Source organism: Ranitomeya imitator, chromosome 1 (genome assembly GCF_032444005.1).
Source record: "Ranitomeya imitator isolate aRanImi1 chromosome 1, aRanImi1.pri, whole genome shotgun sequence".
Classification (NCBI taxonomy): Eukaryota; Metazoa; Chordata; class Amphibia; order Anura; family Dendrobatidae; genus Ranitomeya; species Ranitomeya imitator.
In genome coordinates, this window is record NC_091282.1 from 139084858 (window position 1) to 139109294 (window position 24437).

At 41.6% G+C, this 24437-nt stretch overlaps 1 protein-coding gene across 1 annotated transcript in view; it reads right to left on the minus strand.

Moving 5' to 3' along the window:
- The window catches only part of EDIL3 (EGF like repeats and discoidin domains 3), a 1157741-nt gene that overhangs the window by 521302 nt on the left and 612002 nt on the right, over positions 1–24437 (minus strand). The window contains exon 4 of the mRNA XM_069751317.1: positions 8100–8213. Within this exon, the coding sequence (XP_069607418.1) occupies positions 8100–8213 (114 nt within the window). The remainder of the gene's footprint in view (positions 1–8099; positions 8214–24437) is intronic.

The window sequence follows — 24437 nt, forward strand, 5'->3', positions numbered from 1 at the left end:
ATGTATTGTCAAGTACCATTCTCAGCTGAATGTTTCCACACTCGTCAGACTGCAGACATTACACAGCTTTGGACCTGGCAAGTAGCAGCACACGAAACTGGCTAACAACAACTGGTTCTGTTGGCTATTAATCTATGGAACAGCCTAATTTAGGAACTGGTGTGGTGACAACAGAAATGGTTGATGATATCTAAAAGGGCTTAGATGACTTTTATTTTTTATTGAAAGTTCCATAAATACTAATGTAAATGTGTAACATTCTGTCTCTGAATGTTGATCCAGTCACCAGGCCATAACTCGGCTGAACATGCTTCCTTTTTAAAACGTACTATGTAACTACTGTACGTAATCTATAATTTTTTGGTAAATGATTGAATGAATCATGATTACAATACAAATGGTGATACTGCTGCCACGTTCTCACACTGTAGCTTGGTACCGTTTTAATACAATTTTCAACCAAAACAAGGTTTGAAGCCAACGAGATACATAGAAGTTGCTCTATCTCTCTTTTTTAGTTGTAAACTAGCATTCATATTTTAGTCTGTTAGGTTATTACATCACTAGTCACAAATGAGAGCGAATCCAGAAAAAAGATGTGCACACTGTCACTGGGTTGGTGCAGGCATGAACAAAATAGTCCAAGTAAAGGAAAAATCAGCCGCACTCAAATGGTTGAAAGTTCAGCAAGTTTTGTAGTTTCTTTATTAACATATACAATAAACATCACCAGGTGCTTTTTTAGGAGGTAAATGGGTGGCGGACTATTCAACTCGGGTAACGTTTCGCCTAGGCGGATGCGCTTTCACACAACTCCACCGGAGCTGTGAGGTTTTAATAAAGACCCTCTGGGGTCAAAACGTTACCCGAATTGAATAGTCCGCCACCCATTTACCTCCTAACAAATGAGAGCGAAACATAGCAGAAATGCAACCAACTCCAAAAAAGAAGTTCTGTTTTCTTTCTACAGAATTTACTCCTGTATTTTATGCAAAAGATGTACAGCCATTGTTGGCAATGAGATCTTCCACACAAGGCATAAGCCTCATATTTTGTGCCTGACATGTGCAAGCACCAGCTTGGTGGCATGATCACAACAAATCTGTAACATTGGGGCCCTACTCAGAATTAGCATCTGGGAGTCAATAGAGATGAATAGGGATCAACGGACACGTGGAAGTTCAGGCTCGTCGGGTTCCACCGAATATTAGTCTAAAGTTTGGGAACCTGAACCTGAACCAGAACACGAAACCCATAAAAATCAATGGAGATCTGAACTTTGGAGCTGGGAAATCTCTCTCCCTCTCCTCTTTGCGAACTCATCAACTGTTTTGACTCAATTTTGCCAACAATTCTAATCTGCTGCATCAGATTAAAAAAATGAATCTGATGGGTCGGATGTATGTGAATATTATTCTCCCTGTGCCCCATGCTCCATATTTTTAACATTTCTTTGTGTCCCTTTAACGGACTCACTAAATGTAATTCTATGAACACAGTATAAACTTAATCTTAATCACCCAGTATGGCGTCAACCCAGGCGTTTTAACATCGGTATGCTGAGATACTTTTGCTTGGATTTTCTCCAAAAATACGAGTATGTAGATAAAAAATTATCTTTTCCATTTCTCTTTGCAGTACTGCAAGCGTTAGAATTGATGTCTCTTTTTGAAAGGGATTATTTTCTATTTATACATTATTAATCTCAGTATCGGAGAAAATAAACTGTACAAGAAAAAAGAGGTAGATTTTTTTTTAACAAGTAAGTAAAAATGTGGAATAAGAAAATGGATGAAAAGCTAGATATAAATGCAGTTTAAGCCCTATTAGTATCAACACTCTAGCAGGAAGAGAAAATACCGTATGCATACGAGCAACAACACATGAATTATAATTGGACTATGTTCACACCATGAAGGTTAAAAATGGTCATCACACAGCTGGAGCACTGAACATTTCACAGTAATATTTGCTTTTCATATTACATAGTAACATAGTAACATAGTTAGTAAGGCCGAAAAAAGACATTTGTCCATCCAGTTCAGCTTATATTCCATCATAATAAATCCCCAGATCTACGTCCTTCTACAGAACCTAATAATTGTATGATACAATATTGTTCTGCTCCAGGAAGACATCCAGGCCTCTCTTGAACCCCTCGACTGAGTTCGCCATCACCACCTCCTCAGGCAAGCAATTAATTAATTCTACTGGGAAAGAAAAATTCGCCCTGTAAGGCATTGCTGAATGCACAGATCCTGTTCAAGGCACAGGGAGTTTCTGTTGCTCTGTACTGATGCCGCTATTCTGTAAGCCGCTATATGGCACTTTCCTGAGTCACTATATAACAGAAGAATTCTGCTCTGCAATGTCTTTGACAGAGAACAACACCAAATTATTTCATCTGATGAAATATGACATGATTTTTTTTCCTGTTGGATACATAAGAAATCAGTATTAACAACATTATGCAGAAGAACAGGAGGACAAGATACACGGAGCTGTGGGCATTGCATGGGCATGGACATGGCGCCTCTGAATAGCATTGTATGGAGCTATTTTACCCTTGGAGAAATGATTGGAGGGAAGAACTTCATCATACGCCATCAATTAAATTGAACATTTGAAAATATCCCTCATGAGGAGTTATCAGGATGCTAAAGCTGGAAATATACGTTGAAAAGCCGGTATTTATCCTACCTCACCTCTTCATACAAATGCAATCTCCATTCAGACAAGCTTGTGAGCTACTTCTCATGGCTTTTCAAAATAAAACAATCATGTATGTTAAGATCCAAAAGCCCAATCCTTCTTTTATTTAAAGTTTGCAATCCGACAAGAGTTGAAAGGCCTCCATACACATTAGATGGTTAGGCACTTCTGCTGAAATCTGAGGGTATGGTTGACATTCAAATGTGTGACAAGTTTAAGGTACAACAGGGCCCTATTTACAGTGGGTGCGGAAAGTATTCTGACCCCTTTAAATTTTTCACTCTTTGTTTCATTGCAGCCACTTGACTGGCCCAGCCAGAGCCCTGACCTAAACCAAATCGTGCGTCTCTGGAGAGACCTGAAAATGGCTGTCCACCAATGTTCACCATCCAACCTGACAGAACTGGAGAGGATCTGCAAGGAAGAACAGCAGAGGATCCCCAAATCCAGGTGTAAAAAACTTGTTGCATCATTCCCATGAAGACTCATGGCTGTACTAGCTGAAAAGGGTGCTTCTACTTAATACTGAGCAAAGGGTCTGAATTCTTATGACCATGTGATATTTCAGATTTTCTTTTTCAATTAATATGCAAAAATTTCTACATTCCTTTTTTTTCAGTCAAGAAGATGGAGTGCAGAGTGTACAGTAATGAGAAAAAATAATCTTTTTTGAATTTACCAAATGGTTGCAATGAAACAAAGAGTGAAAATTGTAAAGGGGCCTGAATACTTTCCGTACCCACTGTACCTCTGTAGGTGCCAAATTACAACCCTATAATCCTCGATTGGTGCCATATTATATCATTGCAAAACTCATAAGTTGTACAGGTATGTAAAACAGTAGTGTGTGAGGTGATGGAGAATTTGCAGCTCATAGTCACACACCACTAGCCATTTGCATGACACTAATATTCTATTTACAGCTGCTGTTCTGTTTCACTAGTTGCCCACAGAACTAATCACCAGCCACTGGGGGCCACTATTTCCTTTTATCTCTCTATAGTCTCTTGTTGGAACTTGTGTACAAGACATATATATATATATATATATATATATATATATCTTATATATAATTGCCTAGAATACTACTTCCTGCAATTTGTGCCAACTTCCGTGGCTTTGTCCGGAGCTAATGTCCGGAGCTAATGTCCGGAGCTAATGTCCGGAGCTAATGTCCGGAGATTAATTGCCTAGAATACTACTTCCTGCAATTTGTGCCAACTTCCGTGGCTTTGTCCGGAGCTAATGTCCGGAGCTAATGTCCGGAGCTAATGTGCGGAGATAATGTCCGGAGCTAATGTCCGGAGCTAATGTCCGGAGATAAGTGACGTCAACAGTGTCCAGTGTCTGATTGGTTGCCGCCTGCTGCAAGCGACCAATCAGAAACGTGCCGTACTGTGACACACTCCGCCCGCCATTTTGGTGTGATTTTTGAATTTTTACCTCACAGCAAGTTTCTACTGCGTGGAGGCGGGCCCAGTGACGTTGCTCTTCAAGCTCCTGCCGAATTTCGTCAAAAAAATGATAATACCATTTACCAAAACTCTATATATTTAGTTGTGAAGTGGTTCAGTGACATTTTCACACCAATTTTGAACTTTTGTTTGGTGTTTTCTCCATATACTGCCTATTATTCACTGACTGTTATACTGAGAGACTGCCGTTTATTAACCTCTTCTTTGCCACATTGGGTATATTGCTCTATTATTTGCCACATAAGGACATTGTCCATTATTGCCCAGCAATTTCTCTGCAATATAAACTGCCTATTTATTAATATCTGCATTCCTGCAAAGAACTATTGCCTATTATTAACTGGCTATTTTCCTACTACCTGACACTGCCTCTTATTAACCTGTTGTTTGCCACCACCACGCTTAAAGCTGTTGTCGTCTGATGTCTTTCATCCCTCCCCTCATAAGCATGTTCATGGATCCTGTGTAACTGTACCTTAAATAACAAGAATTGTCAAGAGCTGGTGAGTGCAGCCATTTTTTGTTCTTTCTTACTATTATTTATTAATTGTATTATTCTTACATTTGAATAAATAAAGTATATATGGATTCTAGACTCCTGATTCTTTAGAATCGGGCTGCCATCTAGTATATATATATATATATATATATATATATATGTATATATATATATATATAGACATACATATATATACCAAGTTCAGTGGTGATTCTGGTGAAAGGTAAAAACAGCTCCTCTGTTGGGAGAGACTTGTGCCATGTTAAGTGGACCCTGTTTTACTGTTTTGAATTGCACTTTGAGAGCACCAGATGGACTCTGGGCCGGGGGGGGGGCAGTATAAGCAACTAGGAGGAAGTGCATAGTGGTGTCGGTGGCCACATCTTAGGGAAGTAGAAGGTGAGAGCTGGTAGAGGGAGGACATGTTGCATCTCCATCCAGCACCATCTTCAGAGCCATGTGTCCTAGGCACCTACTGCTATCACCCACTGTTGGAACTCCACTGGAGGAATTTCTTGTAGCACACCAGGTGTGTTGCACCCTATTGCATCTCGGGTAAACTACTTTTAGCATTGTGCCTCAATCAGCACAACCCACACAATTTGTTTCCTACCTGATGATTTTACATACTCTCACTATGCTTTTGAAAGGGGATACAGCGATATCCCTGAAAAGTCCTTTTAAAAGGTTACATTAGTGTAAAGACCGCCATCCCCAGGACACAGGCTCATGACCACAAACATGCTATTTGCATACAAGTGGCCACATGCTGAGTAGACATATGTGGCCTCACTCAATACACATGTGTTCAGTGAAGCTGGACATTTCTAGTCTGAACATGGCCAGATGTAAATCGCATACCTGTAGTCACATGACCATCCGCTCCTGGCACCGGAACCGAAGAATATAGAGTGATTTAGACTTGCAGACTGGACAATTCTTTTAGTACCTAAAATAATAATTTTTTGCACCTGTAGTTTGCGCTAGTGTTCAGACCTTATATCCAGGACTTGTACTAAATTGTAATTGGACATGTTAGGGCATGTTACGTTAGGCTATGGGTTGAACTAGATGGACTTAAAGTCTTCCTTCAACCTTAATAACTATGTTACTATGAGAAAAGAAGGACATGCAATTTTTACAAATTTCCTCATGCTGTATACAAAACTGAAAAAAGACAATGGTGTTTATTTTGGAACCACATTAAAGCCCTATTCATTCCAAAAAATCAGGAAGAAAATATAGAAATAGGGTTATTTTATAAATTAGTCCTCACTCAGATGACCATTTTTCATCAGTGTTTGGAATCTGAGTGACATCAGTGTTTGGTCATTGTGTCAGTTTTTACCATCATTGCGAAAAAAAAAAAAAACTGCAAAACTTCTTTCCATTGCAGTATCAATCACGGACAGCACACTGATGCCATCCATGTGCAGTCTGTGATTACAGGTACCGTCACACTCAGCAACTTTGCAACGAGAACGACAATGATCCGTGACGTTGCAGCGTACTGGATAGCGATCTCGTTGTGTTTGACACGCAGCAGCGATCTGGATCCCGCTGTGCCATCGCTGGTCGGAGCTAGAACTCCAGAACTTTATTTGGTCGTCAGGTCGGCGTGTATCGTCATGTTTGACATCAAAAGCAATGATGCCAGCAATGTTTTACATGGAGCTAACAACCAGCGAGAACGATAAGTGAGTCGCCGTTATGTCACTGGATCGCTCCTGCATCGTTCTGGAGTTGCTGTGTTTGACGTTTCTACAGCGACCTAAACAGCGACGCTGCAGCGATCGGCTCGTTGTCTATATCACTGCAGCGTCACTGAGTGTGACGGTACCTTTACACAGACCCAGAGACTAGAATGGGCAATTCTAATCTGTGAGATAGATCAAAAACACACATTGTCAACATTTCTTTGATGATCACTCAGTTCGCAAAAGAGCCCCAAAGACACGTGAACAGCTCTAGACTGTAATCTGTTTGGTATCTATTTGTAAATGAGTCACAGATGTCTAAAGGTACCGTCACATTTAGCGACGCTGCAGCGATCCAGACAATGATCCCGATCGCTGCAGCATCGCTGTTTGGTCGCTGGAGAGCTGTTACACAGACAGCTCTCCAGTGACCAACGATGCCGGTCCCCTGGTAACCAGGGCAAACATCGGGTTACTAAGCGCAGGGCCGCGCTTAGTATCCCGATGTCTACCCTGGTTACCAGTGTAAATGTAAAAAAAAACAAACACTACATACTTACATTCCGGTGTCTGTCCCCCGGCGCTGTGCTTTCCTGCACTGACTGTGAGCGCCAGCCGGAAAGCACAGCGGTGACGTCACCACTGTGCTCTGCTTTCCGGCTGGCCAGCGCTCACAGTGCAGAGAAGCACAGCGCCGGAGGACAGACAGCAGAAGGTAAGTATGTAGTGTTTTTTTTTTTTTACTTTTACACTGGTAACCAGGGTAAACATCGGGTTACTAAGTGCGGCCCTGCGCTTAGTAACCCAATGTTTACCCTGGTTACCAGTGAAGACATCGCTGAATCAGCATCACACATGCCGATTCAGCGATGTCTGCAGGAAGTCCAGCGACGAAACAAAGTTCTGGACTTTCTGTGCCGACCAACGATGGCACAGCAGGATTCTGATCGCTGCTGCCTGTCAAACTGAACGATATCGCTAGCCAGGACGCTGCAACGTCACGGATCGCTAGCGATATCGTTCAGTGTGAAGGTACCTTAAGTGAGGCCTTAAGTATATATAATAATAGATAAATCATCTTTAGATTATATAATCCTGAAAGGTAACATTTGGTTGTGGATATTGAGATATCTAAAGACCTTAGCCCTGAAAAAGTTAACTTTGAAATTAAAAAGAAAAAAAAAAGGAAAAATAAAATAAAAAATTTAAACATCACCAAGAATCTAAAATTCGGGAAGTTAAAATAAATGTTCTTTTTCAGTATGTTAAGTGATGTAAAGTATTAACTATACAACTATCTCCATTCCAACGGCACAATAGATCAATACACGATTACAAAAGAAGGCTGGAGAGATTAACAAGAAAGCATTTGCTTTAGCATGGTAATAGAAAAATAGATGTTGTTCCCTATCATGAAGACAGTGCTGATTTGCAGAGCCGATAGGAGACCTGTATTATGTTTGATATGCAGAGTAGCTTGATAGTAATTTAAGCAGACACCAGACTTGTGTGATTGATATCTTCTCTATTCATCAGACGCAACAGGCTTTGTACAAAATAAATCGCATTCACAGCCTGCCTATGGTTTGAAAGTTGAATTCCTAGAAATGATGACCCTTATGTCTAAGTAAACATGTAAATGTTTTGATTCATTTGTCTGTTTGCGCTGGAACCTTGCAGATATAGTTGTATTAAAGAAGCAGGGGATCTACTTACGGTGCTGACAGTTCCTTCCCATGTATTCGCCGGGGCATTCACATGAGTAGTTAGCCACCAGATCTGTGCAGATTCCACCATTCCGACATGGATCCCTCTCGCATTCATTTACATCTAAAGAAACAAAGGATTTATTTTGTTACTGATATTGTCATTCATTTTATAGATAATATAGTTATTATCTATAATATAATAGAGATATGCTGAAAGTACAATTTTGCTCTTCTAAGGTAGATGCAAACATTCACAAACTCCTGCAAATTCTGGAGAGATGGCAGAAAACATTCTGTGTAATATAGTGTAATACAAGAATGGTTTTGCAACTTTTTTGATGCATTTTTTTACTATTCATTGGAATGAAAAACGCTGAAAAAAAGTTGAAAAAATTGAGATGCTACAGATTTGAAACTGCAAGGAAGAAATAAGCAACATGTGCCACAGATTTCAGAAATCACATTCACTTTGCTGATATGGTTAACCCCTTTACCCCCATTGTGGTTTGCACGTTAATGACCGGGCCAATTTTTACAATTCTGACCACTGTCCCTTTATGAGGTTATAACTCTGGAACGCTTCAACGGATCCCAGTGATTCTAACATTGTTTTCTCGTGACATATTGTACTTCATGACAATGGTAAAAATTCTTTGATAGTACCTGCGTTTATTTGTGAAAAAAACGGAAATTTGGCAAAAATTATGAAAATTTCGCAATTTTCCAACTTTGAATTTTTATGCAATTAAATCACAGAGATATGTCACACAAAATACTTAATCAGTAACATTTCCCACATGTCTACTTTACATCAGCACAATTTTGGAACCAAAATTTTATTTTCTTAGGGAGTTATAACGGTTAAAATTGACCAGCAATTTCTCATTTCTACAACACCATTTTTTTTAGGGACCACATCTCATTTGAAGTCATTTTGAGGGGTCTATATGATAGAAAATACCCAAGTGTGACACCATTCTAAAAACTGCACCCCTCAAGGTGCTCAAAACCATATTCAAGAAGTTTATTAACCCTTCTGTTGCTTCACAGGAATTTTTTGAATGTTTAAATAAAAATGAACATTTAACTTTTTTTTCACAAAAAATTTAATTCAGCTCCAATTTGTTTTATTTTACCAAGGGTAACAGAAGAAAATGGACCCCAAGCATTGTTGGACAATTTGTCCTGAGTATGCCAGTACCCCACATGTGGGGGTAAACCACTGTTTGGGCGCATGGCAGAGCTCGGAAGCGAAGGAGCGCCATTTGACTTTTCAATGCAAAATTGACTGGAATTGACATGGGACGCCATGTTTCGTTTAGAGAGCCCCTGATGTGCCTAAACATTGAAACCCCCCACAAGTGACACCATTTTGGAAAGTAGACCCCCTAAGGAACTTATCTAGAGGTGTGGTGAGCACTTTGACCCACCAAGTGCTTCACAGAAGTTTATAATGTAGAACCGTAAAAATAAAAAATCATATTTTTTCACAAAAATTATCTTTTCGCCCCCAATTTTTTATTTTCCCAAGGGTAAGAGAAGAAATTGGACCGCAAAAGTTGTTGTACAATTTGTCCTGAGTACGCTGATAGCCCATATGTGGGGGTAAACCACTGTTTGGGCGGATGGGAGAGCTCGGAAGAGAAGGAGCGCCGTTTGAATTTTCAATGCAAAATTGACAGGAATTGAGATAGAACGCCATGTTGCGTTTGAAGAGCCACTGATGTGCCTAAACATTGAAACCCCCCACAAGTGACACCATTTTGGAAAGAAGACCCCCTAAGGAACTTATCTAGAGGTGTGGTGAGCACTTTGACCCACCAAGTGCTTCACAGAAGTTTATAATGCAGAGCCGTAAAAATAAAACAAAATTTTTTTCCCACAAAAATTATTTTTTTAGCCCCCAGTTTTGTATTTTCCCAAGGGTAACAGGAGAAATTGGACCCCAAAATTTGTTGCCCAATTTGTCCTGAGTGCGATAATACACCATATGTGGGAGGAACCACTGTTTGGGCACATGGGAGGGCTCGGAAGGGAAGGAGTGCCATTTGAATGCAGACTTAGATGGAATGGTCTGCAGGTGTCACATTGCGTTTGCAGAGCCCCTAATGTACCTAAACAGTAGAAACCCCCCACAAGTGACACCATTTTGGAAAGTAGACCCCCTTAGGAACTTATCTAGATGTGTGCTGAGCGCTTTGACCCACCAAGGGCTTCACAGAAGTTTATAATGGAGAGCCGTAAAAATAAAACAAAAATTTTTCCCACAAAAATTATTTTTTAGCCCCCAGTTTTGTATTTTCCCGAGGGTAACAGGAGAAATTCGATGCCACAATTTGTTGTCCAATTTGTCCTGAGTGCGCTGATACCCCATATGTGGGGGGGAACCACTGTTTGGGCGCATGGGAGGGCTCGGAAGGGAAGGAGCTCCATTTGGAATGAGGACTTAGATGGAATGGTCTGCAGGTGTCACATTGCATTTGCAGAGCCCCTAATGTACCTAAACAGTAGAAACCTCCCACAAGTGACACCATTTTGGAAACTAGACCCCCTAAGGAACTCATCTAGATGTGTTGTGATAGCTTTGAACCCCCAAGTGTTTCACTACAGTTTGTAACGCAGAGCCGTGAAAATTAAAAAAAAAAATCTTTCCCCCCAAAATTATTTTTTAGCCCCCAGTTTTGTATTTTCCCGAGGGTAAGAGGAGAAATTCGACCCCAAGAGTTGTTATCCAATTTGTCCTGAGTACGCTGATACCCCGTATGTTGGGGGGAACCACCGTTTGAGCGCATGGCAGAGCTCGGAAGGGAAGGAGCGCCATTTGGAATGCAGACTTAGATGGAATGGTCTGCAGACGTCACATTGCGTTTGCAGAACCCCTAATGTACCTAAACAGTAGAAACCCCCCACAAGTGGCCCCATATTGGAAACTAGACCCCCCAGGGAACTAATCTAGATGTGTTGTGAGAACTTTGAACCCCCAAGTGTTTCAATACAGTTTATAACGCAGAGCTGTGAAAATAAAAAATCCTTTTTTTCCCACAAAAAATATTTTTTAGCCCCCAGTTTTGTATTTTCCCAAGGGTAACAGGAGAAATTGGACCCCAAACGTTGTTGTCCTTTTTGTCCTGAGTACGCTGATACCCCATATACGGGAGAACTCGGAAGGGAAGAAGCACTGTTTTACTTTTTCAACGCAGAATTGGCTGGAATTGAGATCGGACGCCATGTCGCGTTTGGAGAGCCCCTGATGTGCCTAAACAGTGGAAACCCCAAAATTATAACTGAAACCCTAATCCAAACACATCCCTAACCCTAATCCCAACAGTAACCCTAACCACACCTCTAACCCTGACACACCCCTAACCCTAATCCCAAACCTATTCCCAACTGTAAATGTAATCTAAACCCTAACTGTAACTTTAGCCCCAACCCGAACCCTAACTTTAGCCCCAACCCAAACTGTAGCCCTAACCCTAGCCCTAGCCCTAACCCTAACCCTAGCCCTAACCCTAGCCCTAACCCTAGTCCTAACCCTAGCCCTAGCCCTAACCCTAGCCCTAACCCTAGCCCTAACCCTAGCCCTAACCCTAGCCCTAACCCTAGCCCTAATGGGAAAATGGAAATAAATACATTTTTTTAATTTTTCCCTATCTAAGGGGGTGATGAAGGGGGCTTGATTTACTTTTATAGCGGGTTTTTTAGCGGATTTTTATGATTGGCAGCCGTCACACACTGAAAGACGCTTTTTATTGCAAAAAATATTTTTTGCGTTACCACATTTTGAGAGCTATAATTTTTCCATATTTTGGTCCACAGAGTCATGTGAGGTCTTGTTTTTTGCGGGACGAGTTGACGTTTTTATTGGTAACATTTTCGGGCACGTGACATTTTTTGATCGCTTTTTATTCCGATTTTTGTGAGGCAGAATGACCAAAAACCAGCTATTCATGAATTTCTTTTGGGGGAGGCGTTTATACCGTTCCGCGTTTGGTAAAATTGATAAAGCAGTTTTATTCTTCGGGTCCGTACGATTACAGCGACACCTCATTTATATCTTTTTTTATGTTTTGGCGCTTTTATACGATAAAAACTATTTTATAGAAAAAATAATTATTTTTGCATCGCTTTATTCTCAGGACTATAACTTTTTTATTTTTTTGCTGATGATGCTGTATGGCAGCTCGTTTTTTGCGGGACAAGATGACGTATTCAGCGGTCCCATGGTTATTTATATTTGTCTTTTTGATCGCGTGTCATTCCACTTTTTGTTCAGCGGTATGAAAATAAAGCGTTGTTTTTTGCCTCGTTTTTTTTTTTTTTTTCTTACGGTGTTTACCGAAGGGGTTAACTAGTGGGCCAGTTTTATAGGTCGGGCCGTTACGGACGCGGTGATACTAAATATGTGTACTTTTATTGTTTTTTTTTTATTATTTAGATAAAGAAATGTATTTATGGGAATAATATTTATTTTTTTTTTCATTATTTTGGAATATTTTTTTTTATTTTTTTTTACACATTTGAAATTTTTTTTTTTTACTTTTTTACTTTGTCCCAGGGGGGACATCACAGATCAGTGATCTGACAGTTTGCACAGCACTCTGTCAGATCACCGATCTGAGAGCAGTGCAGGCTGCTTCACAGTGCCTGCTCTGAGCAGGCTCTGTGAAGCCACCTCCCTCCCTGCAGGACCCGGATCCGCGGCCATCTTGGATCCGGGTCTGGAACAGGCAGGGAGGTAAGACCCTCGCAGCAACGCGATCACATTGCGTTGCTGCGGGGGGCTCAGGGAAGCCCGCAGGGAGCCCCCTCCCTGCGCGATGCTTCCCTGCACCGCCGGCACATCGCGATCATCTTTGATCGCGGTGTGCCAGGGGTTAATGTGCTGGGGGCGGTCCGTGACCGCTCCTGGCACATAGTGCCGGATGTCAGCTGCAATAGGCAGCTGACACCCGGCCGCGATCGGCGGCGCTCCCCCGTGAGCGCCGCCGATCGCGCTGGACGTACTATCCCATCCATGGTCATAGGGGCCCACCCCACATGGACGGGATAGTACGTCCGATGTCAGAAAGGGGTTAAACGCTTTGTTTTTCACAACCAATACATGCAGAAAAAATTAGGAATAACACGGCAAAAATGCAAGGTAGACATAGCCTTAATGTGTTTTCTTAACCTTTACGCAGAGAATCCTATGAAGATGGAAACTTTATTGATATATGCATTTATGATGGCTTTAGGTTAAGTGCACTTTGCAATTGAATATAATGATCAATTCAGACAAGTCCTATGTAAATACAGTAAGGTTGGTCCCCATGATGAGTTTTTGGTGAATTATTGAAACTGTGTATTTTTACTATTTTATAGTTCCAGTAAAGTGGATGTGACTTGTAGTAATCCCACTCCCACTGTTCTTTTTTATTCAGCATAAACTGACCTGCAGTGTGTGTTTCAAATGCACAACATGTCGATTTCTCTTACGGGTTCACTGAGTTTTGGGTTTGATTATCCCAATAGACATTAGATGTGGAAAGTTTGCAGGTAAAAAATGCACATGCGTTTTTAGTGCGCTTCCATCGTGGAAACGTATCAAAAATGCATGTAACCCCTCATGACTGTATCAATAAAGTTTTGTCAAAACAAAATTCCAAGAAGTATCAAAAACAAAGTAGCTTTATTTAAAAAATGACATAACAAGAGAAAAAAAGCAGTGTAAAAAATGCAATAAAAACACGTAAAAAAAACACAAAAAAACGAGTAACTTAATTCATCTAATAGGTAAAGAAAATCTGCAACATCAAAAACTCACCAAAAGCTCATTTGGGAACCTAAAGGGTTATTCATATCTGGAACATTTATTACATTTATCATCAGGATATGCTATAAATGTCCAATGGGTGTGAGTCACACTGTTTGGCCAGGGACACACTTGTAAGTGTGATGCAAGAAACTTGTGCGAGTTTCTCGCATCAATACCCAGCACTAATGCCGATACTCGGGACCGGAGTGTTCAGCTGTATAGAAATGCATGCACACTCTGGTATTGATGAGAGATTCAAGCAAGTTTCTCACATCACACTTGCAAGTGTGACCCCGACCTTAGGATTAGCATCTATCTCAAGTATGGGGCATTGATGCAAGCCATAGAAATTGCATGGTTCACACTATTCACTTGCATGAGTTCTAAAAATAATATACTCGTATATATACTAGATGGTGGCCCGATCCCATGTAGCATATTGCCCAGCCACCTAGTTGTTGGTTGGGAGCACCCGGCACGACCTGATAGTTAAACTCACACAGGACAAGCTCTGGGATGTGGGAGCTCTGCTGACCGCAAGCCCTAATCCTATCACAACAACTAGAAATAGCAGTGGAGCGTTCCTGACTCTCCCTAGACGCCTCTTCACTGCCTAAGAGCTAGCTAGCCCTAGAGATAGAAAATAAAGCCTACCTTGCCTCAGAGAAATTCCCCAAAGGAAAAGGCAGCCCCCCACATATATTGACTGTGAGTAAAGATGAAGTCACAAACGCAGAAATGAAACAGGTTTCAGCAAAGGGAGGCCAGACTTACTAAACAGACAGAGGATAGGAAAGGTATCTTTGCGGTCAGCACAAAAACTACAAAAGACCACGCAGAGTGTGAAAAAAGACCTCCGCACCGACTCACGGTGCGGAGGTGCCACTCTGCATTCCAGAGCTTCCAGCTAGCAAGACAAAATCATGATAACCAGCTGGACAAGGAAACAATGAACAAATAATAACTATCAGGTACTTAGCTTCTGCTGGAGAAGACAGGTCACCAGAAAGATCCAAGAGCGAACTGAACAAATGCAGGAACATTGACAGCTGGCATGGAGTAACGATCTGAGTGGAGTTAAATAGAGCAGCAAACCAAAGGATAAACCACGTCACCTGTGCATGGAACCTCAGAAGCAGCAGCTTCACTCACAGCCACCAGAGGGAGTCCATGGACAGAACTCGCCGAAGTACCATTCACGACCACAGGAGGGAGTTTGACAACAGAATTCACAACACCTAGTATATAGCACAGCCCACGTAGTATATAAAACAGCCCACATAGTATATAACACAGCCCACGTAGTATGTAGCACAGCTCACATAGTATATTGCCCAGCCACATAGTATATAGCACAGCCCCCGTAGTATATAGCACAGACACGTAGTATATTGCCCAGCCACGTAATATATTGCACAGCCACGTAATATATTGCACAGCCACGTAATATATTGCACAGCCTCATAGTATATAGCACAGCCACGTAGTATATAGCACAGCCACGTAGTAGATAACACAGGCCACGTAGTATATTGCACAGAGACGTAGTATATAACACAGGCCACGTAGTATAGAGCACAGCGATGTAGTATATTGTCCAGCCACATAATATATACCACAGCCATGTAGTATATTGCACAGAGACGTAGTATATCACACAGCCCACATAGTATATAACACAGCCCATGCAGAATATAACACAGCCCACGTAGTATATAGCAATGTGGGCACCATATCCCTGTAAAAATAATAAAATAATAAAAAATAGTTATATACAGTACTCACCTTCCGCATAGGCAGCATCAATATTAAAAATTTGGTCACACAGGGTTAGTAGCAGCGTTAATGGACTGCGTTACACCGCGGCATAATGCAGTCTAATGCAGCCATTAACCCTGTGTGAGCGCTGACTGGAGGAGGCACTAACAGAGAGTAGGAAGGGACAAATTCGCGGACGGACTGTGCCCGTCCCTGCTGGCCGCGACCAATCAGCGACGCATGATTTCTGTGACAGACAGACAAACAGAAAGACAGACGGAAGTGACCCTTAGACGATTTTATATATCTATATACATATATATAAATGAAAAGAGCAGCACATGTGTCAGTGAGCCTAGCATCTGTCAGACGTTTATGGCATATCCTGTGGATATTTTATAAATGTCCCAGATGGGACAATCTTTTCAAACAAACCCATAAGATGCTACTCATTGGCCGAAAGTCCAAACAGAGTCATTTTGGCCACCACTGTACAGGTTTATGACTACATTCCTTTTTTCAACTGTAATTGAAAGCACAGCAACTTGCACTTTTCTATGAAGAGAGTCTCCACAAAAAATTATAGTCAACATATACCACTGCCACTGTTATATTTTGAAGCCTTCCAATGGAAATATACATTAGGGGAATCATTTACCAATGAGTCGTGTCGAGGATTTCAGCCTTCAATGAAAATCTGAAGCAAAGTACATCATATTGCATTTAAAAGGAGTTTAGGGAAACCTCATCTGCATGCAGTGGAAATAAATCCTATAAGATCTGAGACCATGCTGAAGATTGTGAAATCTACAGTATGCTCTAATCTAACATGGATTTGTTTCAAATTGATATGCAAAGGGTGAAATCTGGGGCAAAATTTGCATCAAATTCCTGTAAGACATGTGGAAGGATCTTAACAAGGATTTCAGTTCATCTCTAGCACACAAGGTCTCAAGGCAAGGCTATGCCGGACACCTCATCTTTCTTTAAGTCTATACCAGCTTTGAGTAAAATGAAAAACTATTGTTTAATGTAAAAAAATGCATTATAGTTTGATGGATAAACACTGCCCATGAGTCGGTTTAAAGATATGAAAATCTATTCCATTGCATAATGTTGTAGAATTAGCACAAAAGCACGAGAGAATAAAGAAGACTACAATAATACAGCATTGTGCGTTAACCCACGAAAAAACCTTGAAACATGATAAATTTTGCATTCAAATGAATATTTGAGCACAAATTTGAAATAACATTTAAAACAAGCAATAGTGAAAAAGAATTGGGCAGTTACTCTGCAAGATAATCGTAAAAGAGCGTTGTCAAAAATGTTTGTTTTACAATTATCCTGCTTTGCAATTAGGCTATTGATCACTCGATGAACAAGCAATACTCTTGTTCAGCACAAAATATTATCATTCTCGCCGCTGTAGCATCATGTATAGACCGGACTCACACTGCCAAGAACTATGGCAGACTGTGTTTACTGACCAACCTAGTACAGATCACTACAGTGCCGGCCAAAAAATCTTTACACTTGTGGGACAGAATAAAACTTTACATGTAAAATCTGTCATTATTTCACTTCTTAAAAGGGCACACAATGGGGGAGACAATCAAAAACCGTCTTATGGCAAAACTGGTTTAGTAAAATGTAAATAATAATTAATACTAATTAATGATGAAATACTAATTGTAGCAAAATATCCACAATGAAACACTTAAATGTCAAGATTTTGTGGTTTCATTGAACTTGCAAATATTTTTTGTGCCTGTACTCTTAGTGTGGATCGCTTGTGTTTTTTCTGCTGGTGTAAACAAGTAGTCAAACGACTGCCGATTGGTTAACCCCTTAGTGACAGAGCCAATTTGGTACTTAATGACCGAGCCAATTTTTACAAATCTGACCACTGTCATTTTATGAGGTTATAACTCTGGAACGCTTTAACAGATCCCGCTGATTCTGAGACTTACTGTATTGTACTGCATGATAGTGGTAACATTTCTTCGATATTACTTGTGATTATTTATGAAAAAAACAGAAATATGGCGAAAATTTTTAAAATTTTGCAATTTTCAAACTTTGTATTTTTATATCCTTAAATCAGAGAGATATGTCACGAAAAATAGTTAATAAATAACATTTCCCACATGTCTACTTTACATCATCACAATTTTGGAAACAATTTTTTTTTTGTTAGGGAGTTATAAGGGTTAAAAGTTGACCAGCAATTTCTCATTTTTACAACACCATTTTTTTTAGGGACCACATCACATTTGAAGTCATTTTGAGGGGTCTATATAATAGAAAATAACCAAGTGTGACACCATTCTAAAAACTGCACCCCTGAAGGTGCTCAAAACCACATTCAAGAAGTTTATTAACCCTTTACATGCTTCACAGGAACTGAAACAATGTGAAAGGAAAAAATGAACATTTAACTTTTTTTTGCAAACATTTTAATTCAGAACCATTTTTCACATGTGTAAAAACAGAAATGTAACCATGAATTTTGTTACGAAATTTCTCCTGAACACGCCAATACCCCATATGTGGGGGTAAACCACTTTTTGGGTGCACCGCAGAACTTAGAAGTGAAGGAGCGCCGTTTGACTTTTTCAATGCAGAATTGGCTGGAATTGAGATCGGACGCCATGTTGCGTTTGGAGAGCCCCTGATGTGCCTAAACAGTGGAAACTCCCCACAACTGACCCCATTTTGTAAACTAGACCCCTTAAGGAACTTATTTAGATGTGTGGTGAGAACTTTAAACCCCCAGGTGCTTCACAGAAGTTTGTAACGTAGAGCCATGAAAATAAAAAAATCGCATTTTTTCTACAAAAATGGCTTTTTTGCCCCCAAATTTTTATTTTCACAAGGGTAACAGGAGAAATTAGAACACAAAAGTTGTTGTGCAATTTCTCCTGAGTACGTCAATACCCCATATGTGGGGGTAAACCACTGTTTGGGCGCACCGCAGAGCTTGGAAGAGAAGGAGTGCCATTTTACTTTTTCAATGTAAAATTGGCTGGAATTGAGATCGGACGCCATGTCGCGTTTGGAGAGCCCCTGATGTACCTAAACAGTAGAAACCCTCCACAAGTGACCCCATTTTGGAAACTAGACCGCCCATGGAACTTATCTTCTAACTTAAAGTTGTTGTCCAATTTATCCCGAGTACGCTGATGCCCCATATGTTGGGGTAAACCACTGTTTGGGTGCACGGCAGAGCTCGGAAGAGAAGGAGCGCCATTTTGGAATGCAGACTTAGATAGAATGGTCTGTGGGTGTTATGTTGCATTTGCAGAGCCCCTGATGTACCTAAACAGTAGTTTCCCTCCACAAGTGACCCCATTTTGGAAACTAGGCCCCCCAAGGAACTTATCTAGATGTGTGGTGAGAACTTTGAATGCCCAAGTGCTTCACAGAAGTTCAGAATGCAGAGTCGTGAAAATAAAAAATATTTTTTTTCCACAAAAAAGATTTTGTAGCCCCCAAGTTTTTATTTTCACAAGGGTAACAGGAGAAATTGGACCACTAAAGTTATTGTCCAATTTATCCCGAGTAGGCTGATGCCCCATATGTGGGGGTAAACCACTGTTTGGGCGCACGGCAGAGCTCTAGAAGGAAAGAGCACCGTTTTGGAATGCAGACTTAGATAGAATGATCTGTGGGCGTTATGTTGCGTTTGCAGAGCCCCCGATGTACCTAAACAGTAGTAACCCCCCACAAGTGACCCCATTTTGGAAACTAGACCCCCAAAGGAACTTATATAGATGTGTGGTGAGAACTTTGAATGCCCAAGTGCTTCACAGAAGTTTATAATGCAGAGTCGTGAAAATAAAAAATATTTTTTTTTCCACAAAAAAGATTTTGTAGCCCCCAAGTTTTTATTTTTACAAGGGTAACAGGAGAAATTGGACCCCAAAAGTTGTTGTCCAATTTATCCCGAGTACGCTGATGCCCCATATGTGGGTAACCCACTGTTTGGGCGCACGGCAGAGCTCAGAAGGGAGGGAGCACCATTTGACTTTTTGAGCGCAAAATTGGCTGTCGTGTTTGGAGGCCCCCTGATGTACCTAAACAGTGGAAACCCCCCAATTCTAACTCCAACCCTAACCCCAACACACCCCTAACCCTAATCCCAACCCGATCCATAATCCTAATCACAACCCTAACGATAATCACAACCCTTACCCCAAAGCAACCCTAATGTCAACCCTAACCATAACCCTAATCAAAACCCTAAATCCAACACACCCCTAATCCTAATCTCAACCCTAACCTCAAACCTAACCCTAATCCCAATACACCCCTAAATCACAACCCTAACCTTAACCCTAATCCCAAACCTAACCCTAATCCCAAGCGTAACCCTAATGCCAACCCTAATCCAAACCCTAACCCTAATCCCAACTCTAACCCTAACTTTAGCCGCAACCCTAGCCCTAACGTTAGTCCCAACCCTAACCCTAGCCCTAAGGCTACTTTCACACTTACGTCATTTGGCATCCGTCGCAATCCGTCGTTTTGGACAAAAAACGGATCCTGCAAATGTGCCCGCAGGATGCGTTGTTTGCCCATAGACTTGTATTGCCGAAAGGATCGCGACGTGCACTGGATCAGTTGTGTTTTGGCGGACCGTCTGCACAAAAAATCGTTCAATGTAACTTTTTTTGTACGCTGCCATTTCTGACCGCGCATCTATTGCCATAACTCCGCCCCCTCCTCCCCAAGACATAGATTGGGCAGCGGATGCATTGAAAAACTGCATCCGCTACCCACGTTGTGCACAATTTTCACAACGTGTGTCGGTATGTCGGGCCAACGCATTGTGACGGCCCCGTACCGACGCAAGTGTGAAAGAAGCCTAACCCTATATTTAGCCCCAACCCTAACCCTAACCCTAAATTTAGCCCTAAACTAGCCCTAACCCTAACCCTAGCCCTAACCCTAACCCTAACCCAAACCCTAACCCTAGCACTAACCCTAACCCTAACCCTAGCCCTAACCCTAACCTTAACCAGAGCCCTAACCCTACCCCTAATTTTAGCCCCAACTGCTTCCTCCTGCCGGCCGGCAGATGGAGACAGATGGCGGGCGCACTGCGCATGTGCCCGCCATTTTGTTTTCCAAAGAAGACGCCGGCGGGCAGGAGAGGACGCAGGAGGACCCAGGGACACCGGTAAGTATAATAGGGTCCCCGAATCCCCCTATTTCTCTGTCCTCTGATGTGCGATCACATCAGAGGACAGAGAATTACACACCACTTTTTTTTTTTGCGATCGCCGGTAAACAGTTAATTACCGGCGATTGCAAAACAGGGGTCGGTATAACCGACCCCGATCATGTTCTTTGGGGTCTCGGCTACCCCGGCAGCCGAGACCCCAAAGATCCTCCCAGTGCCGGCCGGCGGGCCATTTTTTTGCCGGAAAAAGATGGTGACGCCCATCGGGAGCCACGAGGTGCACCGGGGGAGACAGGTGAGTATTGGGGGGCTATCTGGGACCCCATTTCTCTGTCCTCTGATGTGCGTTCACATCGGAGGACAGAGAAATTAAAAGGGAAATCGCGTTTTTTTTGTGATCGCCGGTAAATGGTTAATTACCGGCGATCGCAAAAGCAGGGACGGTAAAATCCCCCCCGAATTATGTTCTCTGGGGTCTCGGCTACCCCTGGCAGCCGAGACCCCGGAGAAAATTGGACTCTGTGGGGCGCTATTTACTTTTTCCACAGCGCTGTTAATTAACGGCGCTGTGGTTTAAGTACCCTTAACTGCCGCCGTTAAAAGGCGTATCGGCGGTCATTAAGGGGTTAAAGTTTCCCAATCAGTAAAAGTTTACCTAGAGGTGTAAAGATTTTTTTTGCCTGTACTGTTAGTGTGGAATGCTTGCTTTTTTCTCCTGGTGTAAACAGGTAGTCAAACAACTGCCGATTGGTTAAAGTTTCCCAATCAACAGATTTGCAAAGCTTTTTTTCAAAAGCTGAAGGCAATCTATTTATGCTGTTTTGCTGTGTATAGATATAATAATTCCATGCAGGTAATTAATATGATGGTAATAAACAATGTTCAGATACAAAGGAGAATCCGGCTGCTGCGCAATTCTACTTGGCAAATCATATCTCATTTTAGAGTAGAATCCCAAATAGGGACTCAAATTGCCATGCCTGTAGTTGCATAGAATGTAGGAAGATCTAAACAATCTCTATGGCACAAGTTAACCCCTTCATGACCAGGGGATTTTTCGTTTTTCCGTGTTCGTTTTTCGCTCCCCTCCTTCCCAGAGCCATAACTTTTTTATTTTTCCGTCAATTTGGCCATGTGAGGGCATATTTTTTGCGGGACGAGTTGTACTTTTGAACGACATCATTGGTTTTAGCATGTCGTGTACTAGAAAACGGGAAACAAAATTCCAAGTGCGGTGAAATTGCAAAAAAAGTGCAATCCCACATTGGTTTTTTGTTTGGCTTTTTTGCTAGGTTCACTAAATGCTAAAACTGACCTGCCATTATGATTCTCCAGGTCATTACGAGTTCATAGACACCAAACATGACTAGGTTATTTTTTATGTAAGTGGTGAAAAAAAATTCCAAACTTTGCTAAAAAAAAAAAAAAAAAAGTTGCGCCATTTTCCGATACTCGTAGCGTCTCCATTTTTCATCATCTGGGGTCGGTTGAGGGCTTATTTTTTGCGTGCCAAGATGACGTTTTTAATGATAGCATTTCGGTGCAGATACGTTCTTTTGATCATCCGTTATTGCATTTTAATGCAATGTCGCGGCGACCAAAAAAACGTAATTCTGGCGTTTTTTTTAAACTTTTGCCCTGCTTCAATAGCCTCCATGAGAGGCTAGAAGCAGGCATAGCACGATCGGCTCTGCTACATAGCAGCGATCTGCTGATCGCTGCTATGTAGCAGAATTGCACGTGTGCTGTGAGCGCCGACCACAGGGTGGAGCTCACAGCGACGGGCAATCAGTAACCATAGAGGTCTCAAGGACCTCTATGGTTACCATTCACAAGCATCGCCGACCCCCGATCATGTGACGGGGGTCGGCGATGACGTCATTTCCGGCCGCCCGGCCGGAAGCGGTAGTTAAATGCCGCTGTCTGCGTTTGACAGCGGCATTTAACTAGTTAATAGGTGCGGGCAGATCGCGATTCTGCCCGCGCCTATTACGGGCACATGTCAGCTATTCAAAACAGCTGACATGTCCCAGCTTTGGTGCGGGCTCACCGCGGAGCCCTGCATCAAAGCAGGGGAGCCGGCATCGGATGGTATAGTACGTCCGATGCCGGTAAGGGGTTAAAGAGGACCCGTGACCAAGTCAAAAGTGAAGAGTTTTTTCTCCAATTTTATTCCTGCATTGACTAATCTGTTTTTATTTTCTGTAAATTCCCCATATGGTTCCAGAGATATGGAGTACCTTTTCATTTAGTGGTTGTTTTATGGTAATTTCCAATGGGGTGGTACTCACAGGATTTTCCGGGGATGCATCTTTACTCTTCTTTGCATTATTACCCTTGATAAATGTCTCCTTGGTAAAGAGCACAAAAATTACCACTAATCAAAAAAAGGCAGATTAAAAAAAAAAAAAAGAACTGAATACTGAAGGGAGCAGGGGGAATAAAATATAGTAACTGTCCACTTCTGCCTTGGTGAAAGGTCCTCTAAGTTTTAACAATAAAAATTCTGAACAGTAAAGATGCAAAAATATAGCTGATAATAGTGGTAATTAGAAACAATGTACATTAATATCATATGTATCATATGAAGTATCTGATGTCAGCTAAGTGGACAATGCTTCAATATACAGTCATGGCCAAAAGTTTTGAGAATTACACCAAAATTATATTTTCACATGATCTGCTGCCCTCTGGTTTTTATTAGTGTTTGTCTGATGTTTATATCACATACAGAAATATAATTGCATTCATATTATGAGTACCAATAGGTTATATTGACAGTTAGAATTAGTTAATGCAGCAAGTCAATATTTGCAGTGTTGACCCTTCTTCTTCAAGACCTCTGCAATTCTCCCTGGCATGCTCTCAATCAACTTCTGGACCAAATCCTGACTGATAGCAGTCCATTCTTGCATAATCAATGCTTGCATTTTGCCAGAATTTGTTGGTTTTTGTTTGTCCACCCGTCTCTTGATGATTGACCACAAGTTCTCAATGGGATTAAGATCTGGGGAGTTTCCAGGCCATGGACCCAAAATCTCTATGTTTTGTTCCATGAGCCATTTAGTTATCACCTTTGCTTTATGGCAAGGTGCTCCATCATGCTGGAAAAGGCATTGTTGGGCGCCAAACTGCTCTTGGACAGTTGGGAAAAGTTGCTTTTGGAGGACATTCTGGTACCATTCTTTATTCATGGCTGTGTTTTTAGGCAAGACTGTGAGTGAGCCGATTCCCTTGGCTGAGAAGTAACCCCACACATGAATGGTTTCAGGATGCATTACAATTGGCATGAGACAAGACTGGTGGTATCGCTCACCTCTTCTTCTCCGAATAAGCTGTTTTCCAGATGTCCCAAACAATCGAAAAGGGGATTCATCAGAGAAAATGACTTTGCCCCAGTCCTCAGCAGTCCACTCCCTGTACCTTTTGCAGAATATCAGTCGGTCCCTGATGTTTTTTCTGGAGAGAAGTGGCTTCTTTGCTGCCCTCCTTGAAACCAGGCCTTGCTCAAAGAGTCTCCGCCTCACAGTGCGTGCAGAAGCACTCACACCAGCCTGCTGCCATTCCTGAGCAAGCTCGGCACTGCTGGTAGTCCGATCCCG